Source organism: Podarcis tiliguerta (assembly GCF_965153285.1).
Source record: "Podarcis tiliguerta genome assembly, chromosome: 11".
In the NCBI taxonomy this organism is placed as follows: domain Eukaryota; kingdom Metazoa; phylum Chordata; class Lepidosauria; order Squamata; family Lacertidae; genus Podarcis; species Podarcis tiliguerta.
The window spans coordinates 40,122,909-40,138,884 of record NC_139544.1 but is presented as its reverse complement, the minus strand read 5'-3'; the positions used below and the strand labels follow the sequence as shown (position 1 = coordinate 40,138,884).

Genomic DNA, 15,976 nt, shown 5'->3' with positions numbered 1-15,976 from the left:
TAGTTCTCTACGTTCATTCAGTGATTCTTCACTATTCAACTAAAAAATTCCTCTCATTTGTGGATGCAGGCACACAAACAAAGAGATCTACTTTAGTCAACAGTCATATTGCAACCACGAGTTCTCCTCTCTTCCTTAAGAAAAACTAAAATCTTTTAGAAGTTCAACCAAAATAAAAAGAAAACTGGTTGAAGCATGCTTGCCTTCTACTGCTGCGCCTTGTAACCACCATATAAGTTCAATTTTATTGCCACGCCATTGCTCCTATTAGCTGATCTTTCTTGTAAGCTCTGTAAATATGAGTAACTGAAAAGAGCTACAATTACTCAGATAGAAAAGCAAGGAACGAAGGGGGAAAGGTTACGTAGGGGTTTGTATTTTTTTTTAAAATCATCCTCTCACAAAACTACTCAGCTCTGCGGACAGTTCCTTGTACGTTCCTAATTTTCAGTACTTGAAATACTTTTCAATGCAGTGATTTCACTGAAGAAAGTGGAATATGGTAAACACAGATTTACTATACCCAGCCCAAAGACATTCCCAGCGCATGCATAAGACAGGATCATTTTACACATTGCAACAGCACCAACAGCCATTTAAGCCATAGTTTCCAATACTAGAACAAAACGGCTGCAGATCTACTCTTTCTACAAGTTATAAAAATATATTCCCATCATAAATAAATAAGCCCCATTAAGTTCAGTGACATTTACTCTCAGGCAAGCATGAGTAGGATTGCAGCTTAATTTAAGTAGTGCAGGAAATAATATGAAGGAGAGACAGCAACATTAAATGGAATCTTACCTGGATCCAAAATTCAGGTGCAAAAAACTTTGGCCATACTTCGTAATGTAAGGAACTCACAGTCATCTTACTCGTAAAATTTGTATCCTCTCAGTTTAAATGGCTAAGCATCCAACGATATATGCAGGCTGCCTTGAGTAGTCAGATCAACATTTCTTAGGAGTAAAAGCACTAGCATTCTCCAACAAAACTTTCTATTACACTTGGAGGGAGGGGGAAAAAAAAAACCCAAACAGTTCAAATAAAGCTCTAAAATGCCCTAAAAGTTTGTATTTCAAGCTGCTGGCATTGCAAGCGGCTTCCTGCAAACAGCATCCCTCACAAAACCCCAGATGTACAGCTTTTGAATCCTGTCAGGTACTTTCTGGCTTCTTGTAGAGAGCTATACTAGCCTGCATATACTCCAAAATGGCAACCTCATCTCTCCTCGTTGCTATGGACACGCCATACGTCAGACCTGCACTTTTTTTCCCCCAGACCTGTTTGTTTATGACAGGCCTAGGTGCTTCCTATTATGGTGCCTGCATCAGCACAGCATGCTATTTGCCAGTAATGAGAGCCCGCGGCAGCCACTGAGGTGATCAGCATGCAGCAGAGGACAGAGATGCTGAGGAATCTGAGCATGCTCTCTGCAACTCTGCATAGAACGGGCAATTTCAATCACGGTTAAGCAGCATACAAATCACAGAGCCTGCTTTTTGCCAGATACTGTCTTGCAGTTACTAGCGGTGTGGGTGGGTGGGTGAAGTTTAAATACAGTCACACTGCTGCTACTAGTGACTGGGAAATCCTGGCAGTGGACCGTTTTAAGGAACAAGGCAAATTGACCTCTGGAAATTTAGCACTGTCATTTGTTGCCATCCCAGCTTCTGTGGAAAATCGAGCTGACGGCAGCAGCTGGGTCCCCAAGTCTCAGCACTACTGCGCGGTTCGCAAAACTATTACTCATTCCTTTGTGACTCTCGCTTTTCAACTTTAGAAATGCACCTCCTTTTTCCCCACAGCTGCAGGAGATAGTCTGTTTTGCTTCTCCAGTGGACCTGATGGGAGACTGCCCTCAGGGACGAGGGAGACATAACCCAGAAGGAAGACATGGCAAATCTCAGAGCTCCCATCTGCCACCACTGCCAGTCCAACTAACACAACATCCACTTAGTCGAGTCACCTTGCCAAATGACCTCACTTGCTTGGATGAGACAAGGCTTAGCTCATACTGATATATCTGGGCTCATTCACTATAAATTTGGAGATAACACAAATAATGGCCTTTCCAGTTTCCAGACAGCTCCTGCTATGTAAATCCTTAGCAGGAGCAGAGGCTGTTACATCACTGACCATTTTGAAATCCACGAGAATGCCCAATGCTTGCAATTATTGAGCAACCACAGAATCAGCAGACGTCTGCAAGACCTGTCAGCACCCTGATAAGAGTGATTGGGAAAGGGCAATTCAAAATAAAAGCCTTCTTTTCATGGTTTTTTGAAGCTTGCATAGAACTCCACAAAGAATTTGATTTGTACAACTATTGTACAACTGCTGGCTAACAACAAAAGAAAGTTTGGGTTTATATTTACATTATATTTTAAAGGCTGCCACAAAGCAAAGATTGGGTTCTGCAAGATAGGAAAACACTATAAAACAAAATAGGATTCCTGGATCTAATCTTTGAGCAGTCAAAAAGAAAAAGGTCCCACTTTTTATTTTCCAATTTCTCAGGAAGACAGAACATTTTAGCTAGGGGTAGGCATGGCACCTGAATCCCAAGAATCTTGCTTTAATTATTAAAATGGAGGAACACACGCAGAATTGTGTCTCCAGTGTTACAGATGACAAATGTTTTCCGAACATAGCTATTTGGCAGAGAGTTCATGATCATCGGGGGAGTTTTGTGGCAATGGCACATGAACATGCCAAAACACCTCACCAAACCTATACACCTCTTGGAGAAGATAAAACTTATCTGGATGAAAAAAGAAAAAGAAAAAAGTCTATAATGAAGAGCAGAGATGGAGAACCTACAGAATCATAGAATTGTAGAGCTTGAAGGGACCCTAAGAGTCATCTAGTCCAACCCCCTGCAATGCAGAACCTGTGGTTCTCCAGATGTTGTTGGACTCCCATCAGTCACCTGGCACATACAGGTCCCCCACCCCTACTGCAAAGTAATAAGGAAGGCACAAAACAAATTGCACCAACGGTCCTTAGGAAGGATGGGGCATGTCCTTGGCCACTTACTGCTGCTACTCCACATTTAATCAGAAGCAAAAGCACAATAGGTGTAGAAGTAACTGCAAGGATATATGGGAACGACAAAACTTGGATGGGATGTGGTGATGGAGAGAAAGAGCAAGGCAGGGCTAACTGAAAAGTCAGGGTGGAAGCAAGTAAGATGGGATTATGAATGTTGGGGAAAGCCATTTCCCCCTTGATTTCTCTCCCACATACTTTTATCATAGTTGTAATGACATACGCTCACTGAAGCGGATTCCAGGAAGCAGCCCTACAACCACTGTCTTTACCTAGAATGTGTCCTTTAATTATGTCTGAAAGATATCTCAGCACATATAGAAAGTGTCTGGCCTTCAACAATCATAAACCATCATCACCCACAACCAGATACAAACCCACAAACAAATTGTGTGTGTGTAGTGGGGAGATTTGAGCCTGGGTATTTTAGAAACTAAGTGCTTACTGGGGGAAAGATGACCTGGCAAGGGGCATTTCAAATCAGCTGCAGAAAAATAACATGGCAAGAAAGGAAAGTTACAGTAGTATATATGAGATGACCAGACCATACAGTATTTTAGAAGCAGAGAGGTGAAAGCAGTGGATCCTAGAGGTGCCCAAAATGAAGAAATGGGCAAAACTGGACAATTGCTTGACTGAAAGATGTTATGTTGAAGATGGCTTTGGAGACTGCTTGATTTCAACCTGCTTCACATAATACAGCAGGAAAATATACTTTCCCACATGGTTTCATGCTGTAAGGAGCTATGGCACACGGATAGTTCTCTACAGGGTGTACATTTATTGTACGTGTGTTTTAGTGTTTTGGGCTACTAAAGAATATAGTTGGATCCAGGTAAAATAAGTGTTGCTTTAGCCCTAGTCTGACCTCACTACCTTGTCCCATGCAATACTCAGAAGTATGTCCTGCTGTGTTCAATGGGGCTTACTCCCTAGTGTGTTTCAAGACTGCAGCCTCCATATGGATCTATCCAACCCTATGTTTACTGTGTCATGAACTCTCACTGGCAATAACCTGCTCCACAGATGAGGGGTATTTCCAATTTAGGGGTTCAGCCAATAAAAAATGTGTCTGATACTGATGTGACTTCATAGAATAGAATTATGCAGATGCAAATGTGCACTTGCCTCTGTGTCAGATATATGACTCAAAAAAGGACTTCATGGTTTGGGACATGGAGTGGGGACAGTTATGGGAAAAGGAACATCATGAACTCATCAAAAGCAACTGCAGCAGAAAGGAAAATAAGGACAAGGTGTCTTTTGCTGCTATGAACCAGAAGGTGTGAAAAGAAAGGTTTTAACCTAAAAAAACAATAACTACTTCACGCAACTGAGAGGAACAATTCCTGTCTATTAGAGAGGGGTTACAAAAATACCTGTGGGGGGATGGGTGTTGTTTTGTACCATGGACATAGGGACATTTGCCTTCTAATCAATTCTGAAACACCCCTCAGCTGGCCACAGTCTTTTCCTACTGGAAATTCTGCATTTAGAAGGACCCGGACCCAGAGGCAGTTTTCCATGTGAAAGTGTGCCTAACTGTATTTCCCCCATGCTCTCATGAACTGGAGCATGGATGGGCAAACCTTCTGCTTGTGGGATCAACTGGGCAGAGGTGTTATTAGAACCAGGAGGTTTTAATTCAGGGACTCACACCTAGAAATCACTCCCCCATTAGTAAATATTGCAACAGAAATGATTTATGTCTATATGCGAGCAAGGTATGGGGATGCTGGGTGTGACTGATTCATGAATGTTATGTGCATTTTCCTTCCTAATTTGTGATTTTCTGGATCACAAGGGTGACTGTTAATTATTCTGCCTGCTGGCGCAACAAAGACTTAACACACATAATTTTATCTGTATGCCGCCTTTCCACAGTTCAAACCATGCCAAGGAGGCTTAAAGGTAAAGGTAAAGGGACCCCTGACCATTAGGTCCAGCCGCGGATGACTCTGGGGTTGCGGTGCTCATCTCGCTTTATTGGCTGAGGGAGCCGGTTTACAGCTTCCAGGTCATGTGGCCAGCATGGCAAATCAGAGCAGTGCATGGAAACACCATTCACCTTCCCGCCGGAGCAGTACCTAGTTATCTACTTGATGTGCTTTCGAACTATTAGGTTGGCAGAAGCAGGGACTGAGCAACAGGAGCTCACCCCATTGTGGGGATTCGAACTGCTGACCTTCTGATCAGCAAGCCCTTGGCCCACAGCACCACCCACGCCCCTGCCAAGCTGGTTTACAACATGAAAAAACCACATAAACCACAACATAACAAAAGTAGTCACAAACAATAAATAACTCCTACCAACTTGCAGTGTCACACTCCCAAATGGCACTGGGGCCTGTCTTGCTCATATCTACTGAGAGACTCCTCCATCAGAACCACCAGCAGCAGATATGTTTATATTTGCAAGTGCAACCTGCACCCCTGGCAGGACTTTCCCAGAAATTACACTTTTGCCTTTCTCTGCCAGCCTCCTTCTTCATATGCTTTTCTCAAGAGAAGTGGTCAAGATTCCCTTCCCCTTTGTGAGGTTCTGCGGAAGTTGTGTGGAAAGTCATTGAAAGAGCAAACAAGGCTTTTTACACGGGGGTAAGCTCTTCAGCAAGTTGCTTTTCACACTTTGTCCTTGCTCTTTTCAAATCTTTTCATACAAGGGAGAATGATGTCTGCCCATTCCACCCATGTCCATCTCCATGGCTACCTGAGTGTAAGGAAGCACTACCTAGAGCTAGTACAGTCCAAACAGGAGGCACTCCTTCTCCATTGCAGAACCAAGAAAGACTCTTCTATCTCACGCCAGCAGCATAAAGGGAAGGTGATGCGCAACACAGAGAAAGCTACTACTTAATTAATATGCTAAATACAATCATTTGAACGCACATGAAGAAATGTTTCACCACACTGTTTCATTCCTTCCTGCAAGCCATGGTTATTTCACAGCCTTCAAGGCAACATTGCACAGGTTCCGAAGGCTGACTGAGACCCGATCACATTCTGCTCTGATTGCCCATGAACCAGCCCACAGCCACATCCAATTAACCCATGCCATTCACCCTTACAGACCATACCAAAAGCAGCCAGCCAGCAAGATGCGGTTTGCACTAGGGAAGCCTGAACAATTCAAGAAAGCAGTCTAGGAAAGCTGTCTAAATTGCTCACGTGAATGAGCGAAATTGCTTAAAAGAAGGGGGCAGAGACTGTTCCGGGGTCATAATCCAACCTCATCTGAAAGAAGTTACTTTCCTGTTCCAGCTCTTGCGATCAAGTGAGAGTCATATGATTAAGCCAAAGCTATGCGCCGAGGCTCTCCAAAAACAATGTTAGCCTTGCTTGGAGATTTGCACGTCTGAATGGAAGAAGTCAAAATCCTCTCCTAAGGTGAGAATTACGAGCAGGACACAGGGACATCTTTGGGATCTCAATCCCCAAGTGAGAATACTTTACTGACTCTGCCTAGCACCAGCCTCCAATATTCTCAGTGGCTCTCTGTGTAACTCAATGCTTCGGGAAGGTGGAAAAAAATACCATGAGGAAAAGGAGGTTTCCTAAATTCTAACTGGCCATAACTAAGGAACAAAATCAAAGCAATGCCTTTCACCATTCTATTTGCAACTACTCATTGACTTCTGCTTATATTCCAAATACCTCACAACTGCTTTCTAATCTAATAAGATGGCATTTCTCAAAATACACCTTAGATGCAAACTTTGGCTTGACTTCAAGGGTTCCTGCTTGAGCAATTGGACACCTACCCCTCAAATATGCTCCCTAAATCTGTTCTAGAGTTGTAGTCCTGCCCCCCCCACCCCCAATGCTCTGGAGTAGATGGGGTGTGTGATCCTATTGTGCAGGTGGGATTCCTTGCAGCAACAGGATGTTTACTTAGTGCTGTGCTGGATAGAAGCCACTTGTTCTAAAGCACATGGGCACTTACAAAACTTGAATATACAACAGGTTTAGCTGGTATTTATCAAAGAGAGTGCTTGAAAAAGTGAGAAGTGACCATATAGTTCAAAACAAGAGCACATACTGTGAATGAAGAACCCAGGATCAGGCAGCAGGTAATTAAAAAAGGATTCCTGCCCAAGATCCTATGCAGCCACTACAAACCCAGAGTAGGCCATACTTGGCTAGATGGACCAGTGGCCGGAGAACTTTTATGGTCATCAGAAAAATTATGTTTAATTAGGAAATATATCCCAAAGTTAAGGGTTCATCAGACTTCCCACCCCACCCCAGGAAGACAAGGAAACACCTAAATCCAACTAAACTATGAAATCAGTTAGCCAAAAGTCATCACACAGCCAGACATTATGTAAAAATACAGTCATATAATGAGCTGCAGATGTTTTGGGACCCCATTATCAGCTTTTTGATCTTAAAATTATCAACAGGTCACCTGTCTTCTTTGAATGATTTTGCTACATCAGTAAATTCCTGTTTCACTGTTTTATTATTTGTAATGATGGAAATGCAAGAGACTGGCCAATAAGTAAATCCTTTTAAATTGGATGTGACAGCATTATCCTTCCTCTCTAATTGGAAACAGGTTGCTCTAATCTAACATTGTGATTGGAGTTTAAAACACTGGTGAAATCGTGCTGCTATGTTAAAGCTTTGTACAAAGGGCTGGTATACATATTGCAACCCATGCATAAAATGTTGAAAACACATCTGCATGACGGCTACTGCAAGCAGAAGACATAATGTGAAATAATGGGTCCCAATTGCAGGACACATTGCACGGAGACTCTTCCCCCATCAGGCTCTCCTAGCAGCAGCTGGTGGAAGGTGGGGAGGAAACTCTCCTTGTGATGAGAGCAATCTTCCCAGTCATCTATTGCAAAAATGTGGAGGATCCTCTTATGCCTCACCTTCTAAAACAGTGGTGGAAGCAAGTTCCACCTTACTGGAAAGAGGAAATTCCCTCAACGCCACCATTTAATTCAGACCCACTGACTCACGACTGTATATATTATCTGGCATGGGGAGCCTGGTTGCTATTCCTTATTTCACATTTATATTTGCAATTCTATTGCAGAATCTTCAATTTGCCCTACGGGTGCAACACAGCAATTTGGCGGCAGCTGTAGCTTTTCAGGTGTGTGTGTGTGTGTGTGTGGCTGGCTGTGTGCAGAAGGGGAAACTCCTATTTCTTTCTGATCTGGTGTGAGATTCTTCCAAAAAATGAGATTAAGAGCACAATCCTAGACAGACGTAAGCAGGTGCCACACCTACCCCTGTCCCTCACCACATCTCTCCCAGTAACGTTCATGGGCATGTACAGTGCTGCTCTTTGGGGCCAGTGATGTGACCCTCCTATGGTTACAACCCTGCTAAACAGCCCTACCAGTGCAACCACCTGGTGGTCTGGGGAGGGTGTGTTTGTACTGGCACATATAGATAGTAACATTAACTTTAGTATTTGGACGATGACCTTGACAACAGCAGCTACAGCCAGCAAGATCAACATAGCCTAACAGGGATGGCCTGCTGGGCAGTACCCCTTTGTGAAAAAGCCAAGTTTGGAAGTATGCCTACAAAAAGACTAATTTGCAAGGGAGAGTTTTTCGCTTCTGCTTTTATTCAAAGATCTCAAAGGTGTTGCTTCTTTGTGTCTTTCGTTCCACGGGCAGCCGAAAAATACTACGTTACTGTTACCCCTTGCTATTGTTTGCGTATGTCAATAATACCCAAGGTGATAATTCATACAGCTGAAAGATTTAAAGGAATACTGTGCTGGAGGACAACAACCTTCTTTCTACAATGTTTACTCTCCCCAGCAGTAAATGCAATGCGTTCTTTGCAAGCCACAGTGCAATTTTCCATACTTAGTTAGCCATGCGGGTATGTTTGTCTGTATTTTGTATGTTTATATTTGTGTGATGCATGTACATATAAATGCAGAGCTTACATAATTAGAGCTGGCATACGTCAATCGAAAAACCATAGTTTTTTTTAAGTTTAAAAAAACTCAACAACTTTTGAAAAAGCTGAGGGTGTCCTGGTTTTTACTTTTTGAAACATGCAAACATACTGCAAACACATTATGACTTTGCCAGTGCATCCGGTGGCATCCTCATATTTCTCTGCGCATCACATATGTGTTCTATTAAATGCTTAAGATCTCCACCCTAATAAATTCTCAAGCTAGCATTATGGAATAACTAGGCAGGGCTGGCTGCAACGTATTTAAGGGGGAGCAGGCACTGTGGCGCATTCTCTGCACTCTTTTTGAGATCTCTGCATGTAGCTGAAAAAGTTGGGTGTGATGCAGAAATATATTTCATGTAATGGACCGCAATAGATTGCTCCCCCTTCCACATTGGAAAAAACTCCTCTTGCTTATCTTGCCACTGTGAAATGCTTGCCCCTGACATCTTTATGCCCTGAGAAAAAGTTGCTTAGAAGGGCAGCCTTTCTCAAAAAAAATTATCCCTGGCTACCCAAATATGAACTGCATCTATTTACGTGGCTGTTTTTTAGAAGTCAAAAGCACTTTATGTGCTGTGCTGTGTGTGTGTAGAAGATATCTGACTTATGCATGCACCCACATCCACATGCACCCACATCTGTCCATGAACTAAAGCACACAGTGTGACTAAGCCCTAAACAGAATTATCTCCTATCACCGCATAAAACCTACTTAGGATTATTTCGAATGGCGGGCACCTTCAACCAAAGATACCATGCAAAGAGACCCTGTGCCAACACTGCCTTCTCAACAAAGGGAAATGAACTGTGCAGGGGACACACACACACACTGTGCTTTTTAGAGCCAATTTCTCCTGTACAAAGCAGTATAAGTCATGGGTCTCTAGAAAACAGACTTGTAGAGGACTAAAAGCCTAAACAATTGGTGCTGGTGGTGCCCAAGAACTTCCTTTTGTGATGTGCAAATAAAAAGTAGCCCTTGGTAATAGGGGTTTATTGAGCTAACACCGACGCTTGGGCTGCAATCTAAAAAAACCCTAAACACCTACATGGTGGAACTTATTCCTGAATAAATATGCATAGAAGTGTGCTAGTTAGCGTGGCTTGGGATATTGGCACATAGCGTTTAATTGGCAGGAAAGAAATGAGCAGTCCAATCCTATACATACTCAGACGTAAGCCTCTCAGAGTTCTGTCAGATGAGCTCCCAGGTGGGATTGCAGCCTAAAACACCCACATTTCCCATTTTATGGACAAAATAAAACCAAGTAATTGTGTGACTGCAGTATAAATTTTCAGTGCTGATGTAAGGAATGCCATCATTCAGGCTGACCTTCAGAGTGGCTATAGCAACCTAGCTTATTGTACATCTCATACAGGAAACCTTGGCTGTATGATCAATTTTCTGAAGCAATGGGAGGAGCAGATTTCTTATGAAATGCTTCTTTACCCACTGTATTTGGAGTTTCTACTACTGAACACATCCAAAATACAACAACTCCTTTGCAAATGCCTATCTACAAGCTAACTACAAGGTAGGCAGCAACACCATTGCTAAGCAATGTGTGCAAGGAAATAAACTACAGTACTATAATGTTTATAGTGTACCTTTTGTTTTTTTACTGAAAACAAACCTATCTTCTATTAACATGAAAATATCACAACTTACTATTATTACTGTTAGTTAAACATAACCCTAATATGAAAAACAGCCACATACTGATATAGGAAACAAGCTGTTGCCCAAATAAACAAGTCAGAAAACCTATTGCACTGCTTGCAAATGAGACTGCATTTTGCTTCAAACATTTGCTCTTTTGCTTTCACCAGTAATTAAAAGCCACATGCAATTTTTTAATTCTATGCAGCAAGCCTTGTTCAAAAGTCATAAAGCAGTGAAAAAATATCTGCTTGCTAATGTGTGCAATATTCACCAAGGAGCCTTCCTGGCTGCATCTCTCTTTTGAATATACACTTGGTGGCAAACCAGCGGCCGCTATTGCACAAGGTGCTAAGCTGCCCTGCTTGGCACATGTCTATGAAGGTGCAGGATCAAATCCTCAAGTTTGATTGCAAGAATCAAATCTGGGTTCATAGCAGTCGAACGCCAAGAGCCACAGAAAACATCCGCACGTATTAGATAGAGACATGTTAACAGCATAAACAATATGTGACACTTTTATTGCAGGAGCATAAATGGTATCTCAAGAATAGGAAAGCATGGGAAAGAATCTACAAACTTGTGACTCCTGTATCCATGTGTTACATTGCACAATCAAAAGCTCAAGGAGCTTGCAAGAGTCAGAGGCTCCCCCCCCTCTTTCCCCTGCCTGTGTAGATCAAGTCTGCAGTCATAAGTGATATTAGATTTGCCATTGCATTTATACTGCACTGTTCCTCCAAAAAGATCACGGCTCTCTTCCTCACAACAACTCTATGAGGTAGGTTAGGCTGAGAGACAGTGAGGGGCCCAAGGTCACCCAGTGAGCAGCTTCACTGAGAGCCTAAAAAGAAAGTAAGGAACTTTTTCTGTTGAATGAGCAAGGTGTGTGTCAGCATTCTTGGTGATTTTAGTGCCACAATGAAGACTTGTTTCTCAAACCTGATCAGGTTTCCTCAAAAGTATGCTCCAGTGAAATCAATGGAAATTGCTTTTGGTCAGTGTGCACAAGAATCACTTACACCAAAAAGTGTAAAACAAATCTGTTTCCACCATGCACATAGCTTTGTTTGCTTTTCTCTGTTCCTCGGTATTTACAACAAGTTGTAACCACATCTCCTACTACCTTTAGTGGTTGACATTTACAGCAAAGTGCCGCACGTAAATGTTGTGTGTGCATCTTACCTCATCCTGTTTTAAAATGGCAGCACACTGATCAGTGATTACGCACAACCTTTAAATGGCATGTGAAGCTTTGAAACCCAAACTACACCACCTCTTTTGACCCGCCCACCCCCAGCCAGGCCAGTTTGGTTCCCCCCTCTCCAACTTTATTATACAACTGCAAAGGTCAAAATAATGGACCTGCCCATCTCAAATGTATGCAGGACTTTTCAATTCTGCCATCTGATTCATTCGTAGATACGATTTTATTAAAAAGGGGATCTTAAACATTCATTTTAAACCCCTGCAAAGTTTTGCAGTTCTCTGCTGGCTCACCAAAAAGTAAGTCTTTATTGAACTTAAGTTCCAGAGCAAGCATGCATAGGATGGAGTGATGCTGATAAACAGAGAATGCAAGAATCCAACTTTTAAGTTTGACCCCCAGAAGTCCCATGGAGTTTACCAAGAACTACACCTGAGTAGAAGCCTGAAGGAGGCTTGAATTTAGATCTGTTTCACCTAAGTTAGATAACACACTGAGAGACACATTGAGGTAACACTGTGCTCTATGCACCTTTTAAGTTTGCAAACATGAATGCGTACAAGCTACTAGCTTCCTCCACAGCCAAGAACGCATGCAAGTTTTCTTGGCACAACAGCAGCAGCTGCCTAATATTACGGATGCTCCCAGATGGGCTATTGCAGGATTAGGGCTGCTCATGCATGCAAGTTTTCTGCAACATCCGTGTGGTCCCGGGCATCGAAATGCCAGCCAGCATTTTTCTCTTTTCCCAGTTAACCAGAATTTACCATTTCTGGGGGAAGTCCGAGAAGTTAAGCTGGGTGGGTGGTGGAAACTGTTGCTAATGTCCTGTTTGCGGTATCCCTTTGCAACATTCAGGCCCCGGGGCTGGAAGCGAACTCCAGCGCTCGAGATCGCGGGCCACTTTGCTGGCGGGAAGGCAAAAACACGGGCAAGGCGAAGGCGTTGGGGAAGCAGGTGGGATCGGGGTGGAGGTTTTTGTCCTACCTTGTTCGAGGCCATTTCGCTGACGGAGTGCCTGGTCTGCAAGGTTTCCAGCTGGTCCAGGCACCAGTCGAGCTCCTCCAGGGTCTCGCTGGCCAGTTTTTGGTAGGCCTCCTCTGCGAAGAGATAGGGAAAGGAGTACTCAGTTCGCAAGCGTTTCACAGGGCTACCAGCGAGCTCCAGCGGGGCCATCCTGCCATACCCAGCCATGGGGGGATGCCCAGTGCCCACACATGAGTGCTGCTCCTTCATATTGCTCAGCCCCAGCAATGGAGGAGAAAGGCGGGCTTGCGGCTCCGGCGGGAACCACGAAGGAACGAGAGCGGCTCCAGCCTTTCCTTAGCCAGTCCGGGCAAAAGGCACTTTTCTCTTTTTCTTTCTCTCTCTCTCTCTCTCTCTCCTCTCTTCCCTGGCGGGAGAGCTCCGCAGGGCGCGCGCGCTGGTGGCGACTGAGCGGGGAAAGGGAGCAGCAGGAGGCGCGGCGCGGAGTCCTCGGAGAAGGAGAGAGACGCGGCGCAGCCTCTCAGCTCGCGGAGCGCAGGGCGGAGGCGGGCGCACGGAGCCGCGTCTCTCTGGCTGGGGCTCCTGCTCTTTCTCCCGCGAGCCAGAGACTTTGGGCGACACGCAGCCCGGCGCTTTCCTTCCCCGGGGCTGGAAGAGGGCGGGCAACACCTCCTCGCCACCCCTCCCTCTTCGGGAAAGCTGCAAGCCCCAGTGAATCAGAGCGGTGGCGGAGGCTGCCGGGTGCGCGGCCGCAGCGTTTCCTGTTTGCTCAACTTCTCTCTTTGCACAGCGCAAGCGGGAAGGGGGCGGGGGGAAGCCAGGCTTGCGGCGGCGGCTGCTTTCGACTCTCGGGGAAGCCCGTTTCTTTCACGAGCCCCCTCCTTCCCTCCCGCTGCGGAGAGCAGTCTTCGAGGCTCTTAAGCAAACCTCCCTTTCCCTCTTTTTATAAGTCCTGCTAGGAAGGGGAGGAGAGCGCGCCTGGGCGCTCCTGCCTTTGAACTGCTGCCGCCGCCGCCGCCTGATTTTTGTGCGTTTGGTGCAGCGGGAAGTGTTTTGCCCCGGTTTGCAGTTCTGGGTTGGGGGGAGATAAAAAGAGAGAGAGAGAACTCGGCACGGGAGGGAGCGCAAGGCTTGCATTGCCTGCGCCCCCCTCCCCTTTTGCAAGTCGGCTCGGGCGGCGCGCACGTGGAGCCTCCTGCAGCTCGCTGCGCACAGGCTGCGGCCACCTGCGGGGGGCGGGGAGGCGAGGGCCGTGACGTGGCCAAGAAATCCCCCTCTCTCCCACCCGCCCTTCCCCGCCCTCAGACAGTGAGCTCATTATATAACCACAAGCGATCGCCCCGGCCAGCGCCACTGCCGCTGTCCTGGGCCTGGAGGAGGAGAGACATAAACAAGATTAAAGACACATCGTAACCTTGAGGTCCTTGGCGTGCAACGTGCGCCCAGATGGCCAAAGCAGAGGGGAAGAGCTCAAGTGGAGCAGCTTGGGCCCAGGGATACAACATGTCTCTGCTGGAGAAGGCCTCTTGCTTAGGGGGAGAGGGCTGCCTTCTGGCACTGAGTCGGACCAGCGGTGCAATATTATAAAAATCACTGCGTTCCTTGCACCTGAGGGGAGTTCCCAGACCATTTCCAAATGCAGTGATCCAAGCTGGAGGTGACCAGATCACGGGTAACTGGACATGAAACTGATGCGCTTCCAGTGCCAACTTATGCATTTGGCATCCAGATTCTGCGCATGCACACAGCCCTGCCTATGTAACCGGACAAATAACCTAGTGATGCTGACCCAAAAACCCTACAAGTACATTAAGCAAAAGAACGGAAAATCATTAACTTCCCTTCTTCCCCTGCTCTCTTTTCCCAATTCGCCACCCCACAACCTCACAATTTCTATGACAGCAGTGTCTCACACCGAATGCAACTGACTCTATGAACTGAGAATGGAGACGTTTATACCCTTGTTCTCTATGAAAACCCTTAAATAAAAACAAAACAAAACAAAAACCTTGGGCCCCCAGTTGTGGTAAGACTACAGATGCTGGGGACTGAAGGGGGGGGGGTCTCTGCATGCTCTGCCACAGAGCTGCTGCCCCTCCCCTTCTCCACACAAGTTGTGTGCCCTTGGCAAAGGGGTGACGTTTCTGCTTTCTCACAGGGCCTTGGTGGGGCACTCAAGATGACCTCTTCTCCATGGACATACAGGCCGGCCGAAAGAGGCAGTCACTTCGCCCAGCCCTCAAAGAAAAGCCTGGGCACACTCTTGTTCCGTAAGGAGAGGCAGTCACATTCGCCAGCTGCTTCGCACAGGATACAAGCTTTGGCTTTCTCTTCCCAGGGCCTTGTCTCCAGCCTTTTTAGTGATATGCCACAAACTGGACTGCACACCGTAACAGATGCATGAGACCTGCCCACCATGGGCAGGAAACTTCCAGCGTCTTTATTCCCCTGTGTACCCTCTCAGACTCTGACAAGCATGGGAAAGAAGGTGCAAAGAGCATGGAAGGGGGGAGTATTTTAAAAACTGCCTTTATTTCGAGTAATCGCGAGGTTCCAGCAATGGGAGGGGCAGGTGGAGGATAAGCTGTTTCTCTGGGGGGTGGGGGAGAGACATCCGTGCACCCCCCCCCATGGCAATGCCTATTCAAACACATGGCCAGTATATGCCCAAGGGCCTTGAGGAAGCTTCTGTCTGTGGTTTTCAAAGTCCAGGAACTTCCTGGTCTATAAACTACCAGGGGAGTTTCTGTTCTATGTGGACTAAGTCAGAGCTTTCCAAACTTTTCATGTTGGTGACACACTTTTTAGACACGCATCATTTCATGACACAGTAATTCAGTTTTGCATCATTTCGCGACACAGTAATTCAGTTTTACTAGCAAACCGGAGGTTAAACTAACCCCTTTTCAGCCCCGGGAGGAGGATTCGTGCGATACACTAACGTGTTGCAACACACAGTTTGGAAAGCTCTGGACTAAGTGATGCATTGACTGGCCCCTGTTTGCCGGCCTCCATTTCCTACCTGCTCCAGCCCTCTTCAGATCACAGAACATTGTGTTGTTAAGTGTTAACATTGTGTTCTGTTCTCCACTTCTTATCTGATGCTGCTATCGCTACTAATCGCATAT

The 15,976-nt window shown here is 45.5% G+C and overlaps 1 protein-coding gene across 11 annotated transcripts in view; it reads right to left on the bottom strand.

Annotated features, from left to right (window-relative positions):
- PDE4D (phosphodiesterase 4D) overlaps nucleotides 1-15,976 on the bottom strand; it is a gene marked incomplete at its 3' end in the record, with an annotated part of 612,406 nt that overhangs the window by 42,930 nt on the left and 553,500 nt on the right. For 10 of the 11 annotated variants that reach the window (XM_083403908.1, XM_083403906.1, XM_083403907.1 and 7 more), the window contains one exon: nucleotides 12,849-12,961. In XM_083403908.1, coding sequence (XP_083260034.1) covers nucleotides 12,849-12,961 — 113 coding nt within the window. Of the gene's footprint in view, nucleotides 1-12,848; nucleotides 13,039-15,976 lie in introns of all 11 variants that reach the window. The other variant, XM_083403905.1, reaches the window with a different exon arrangement.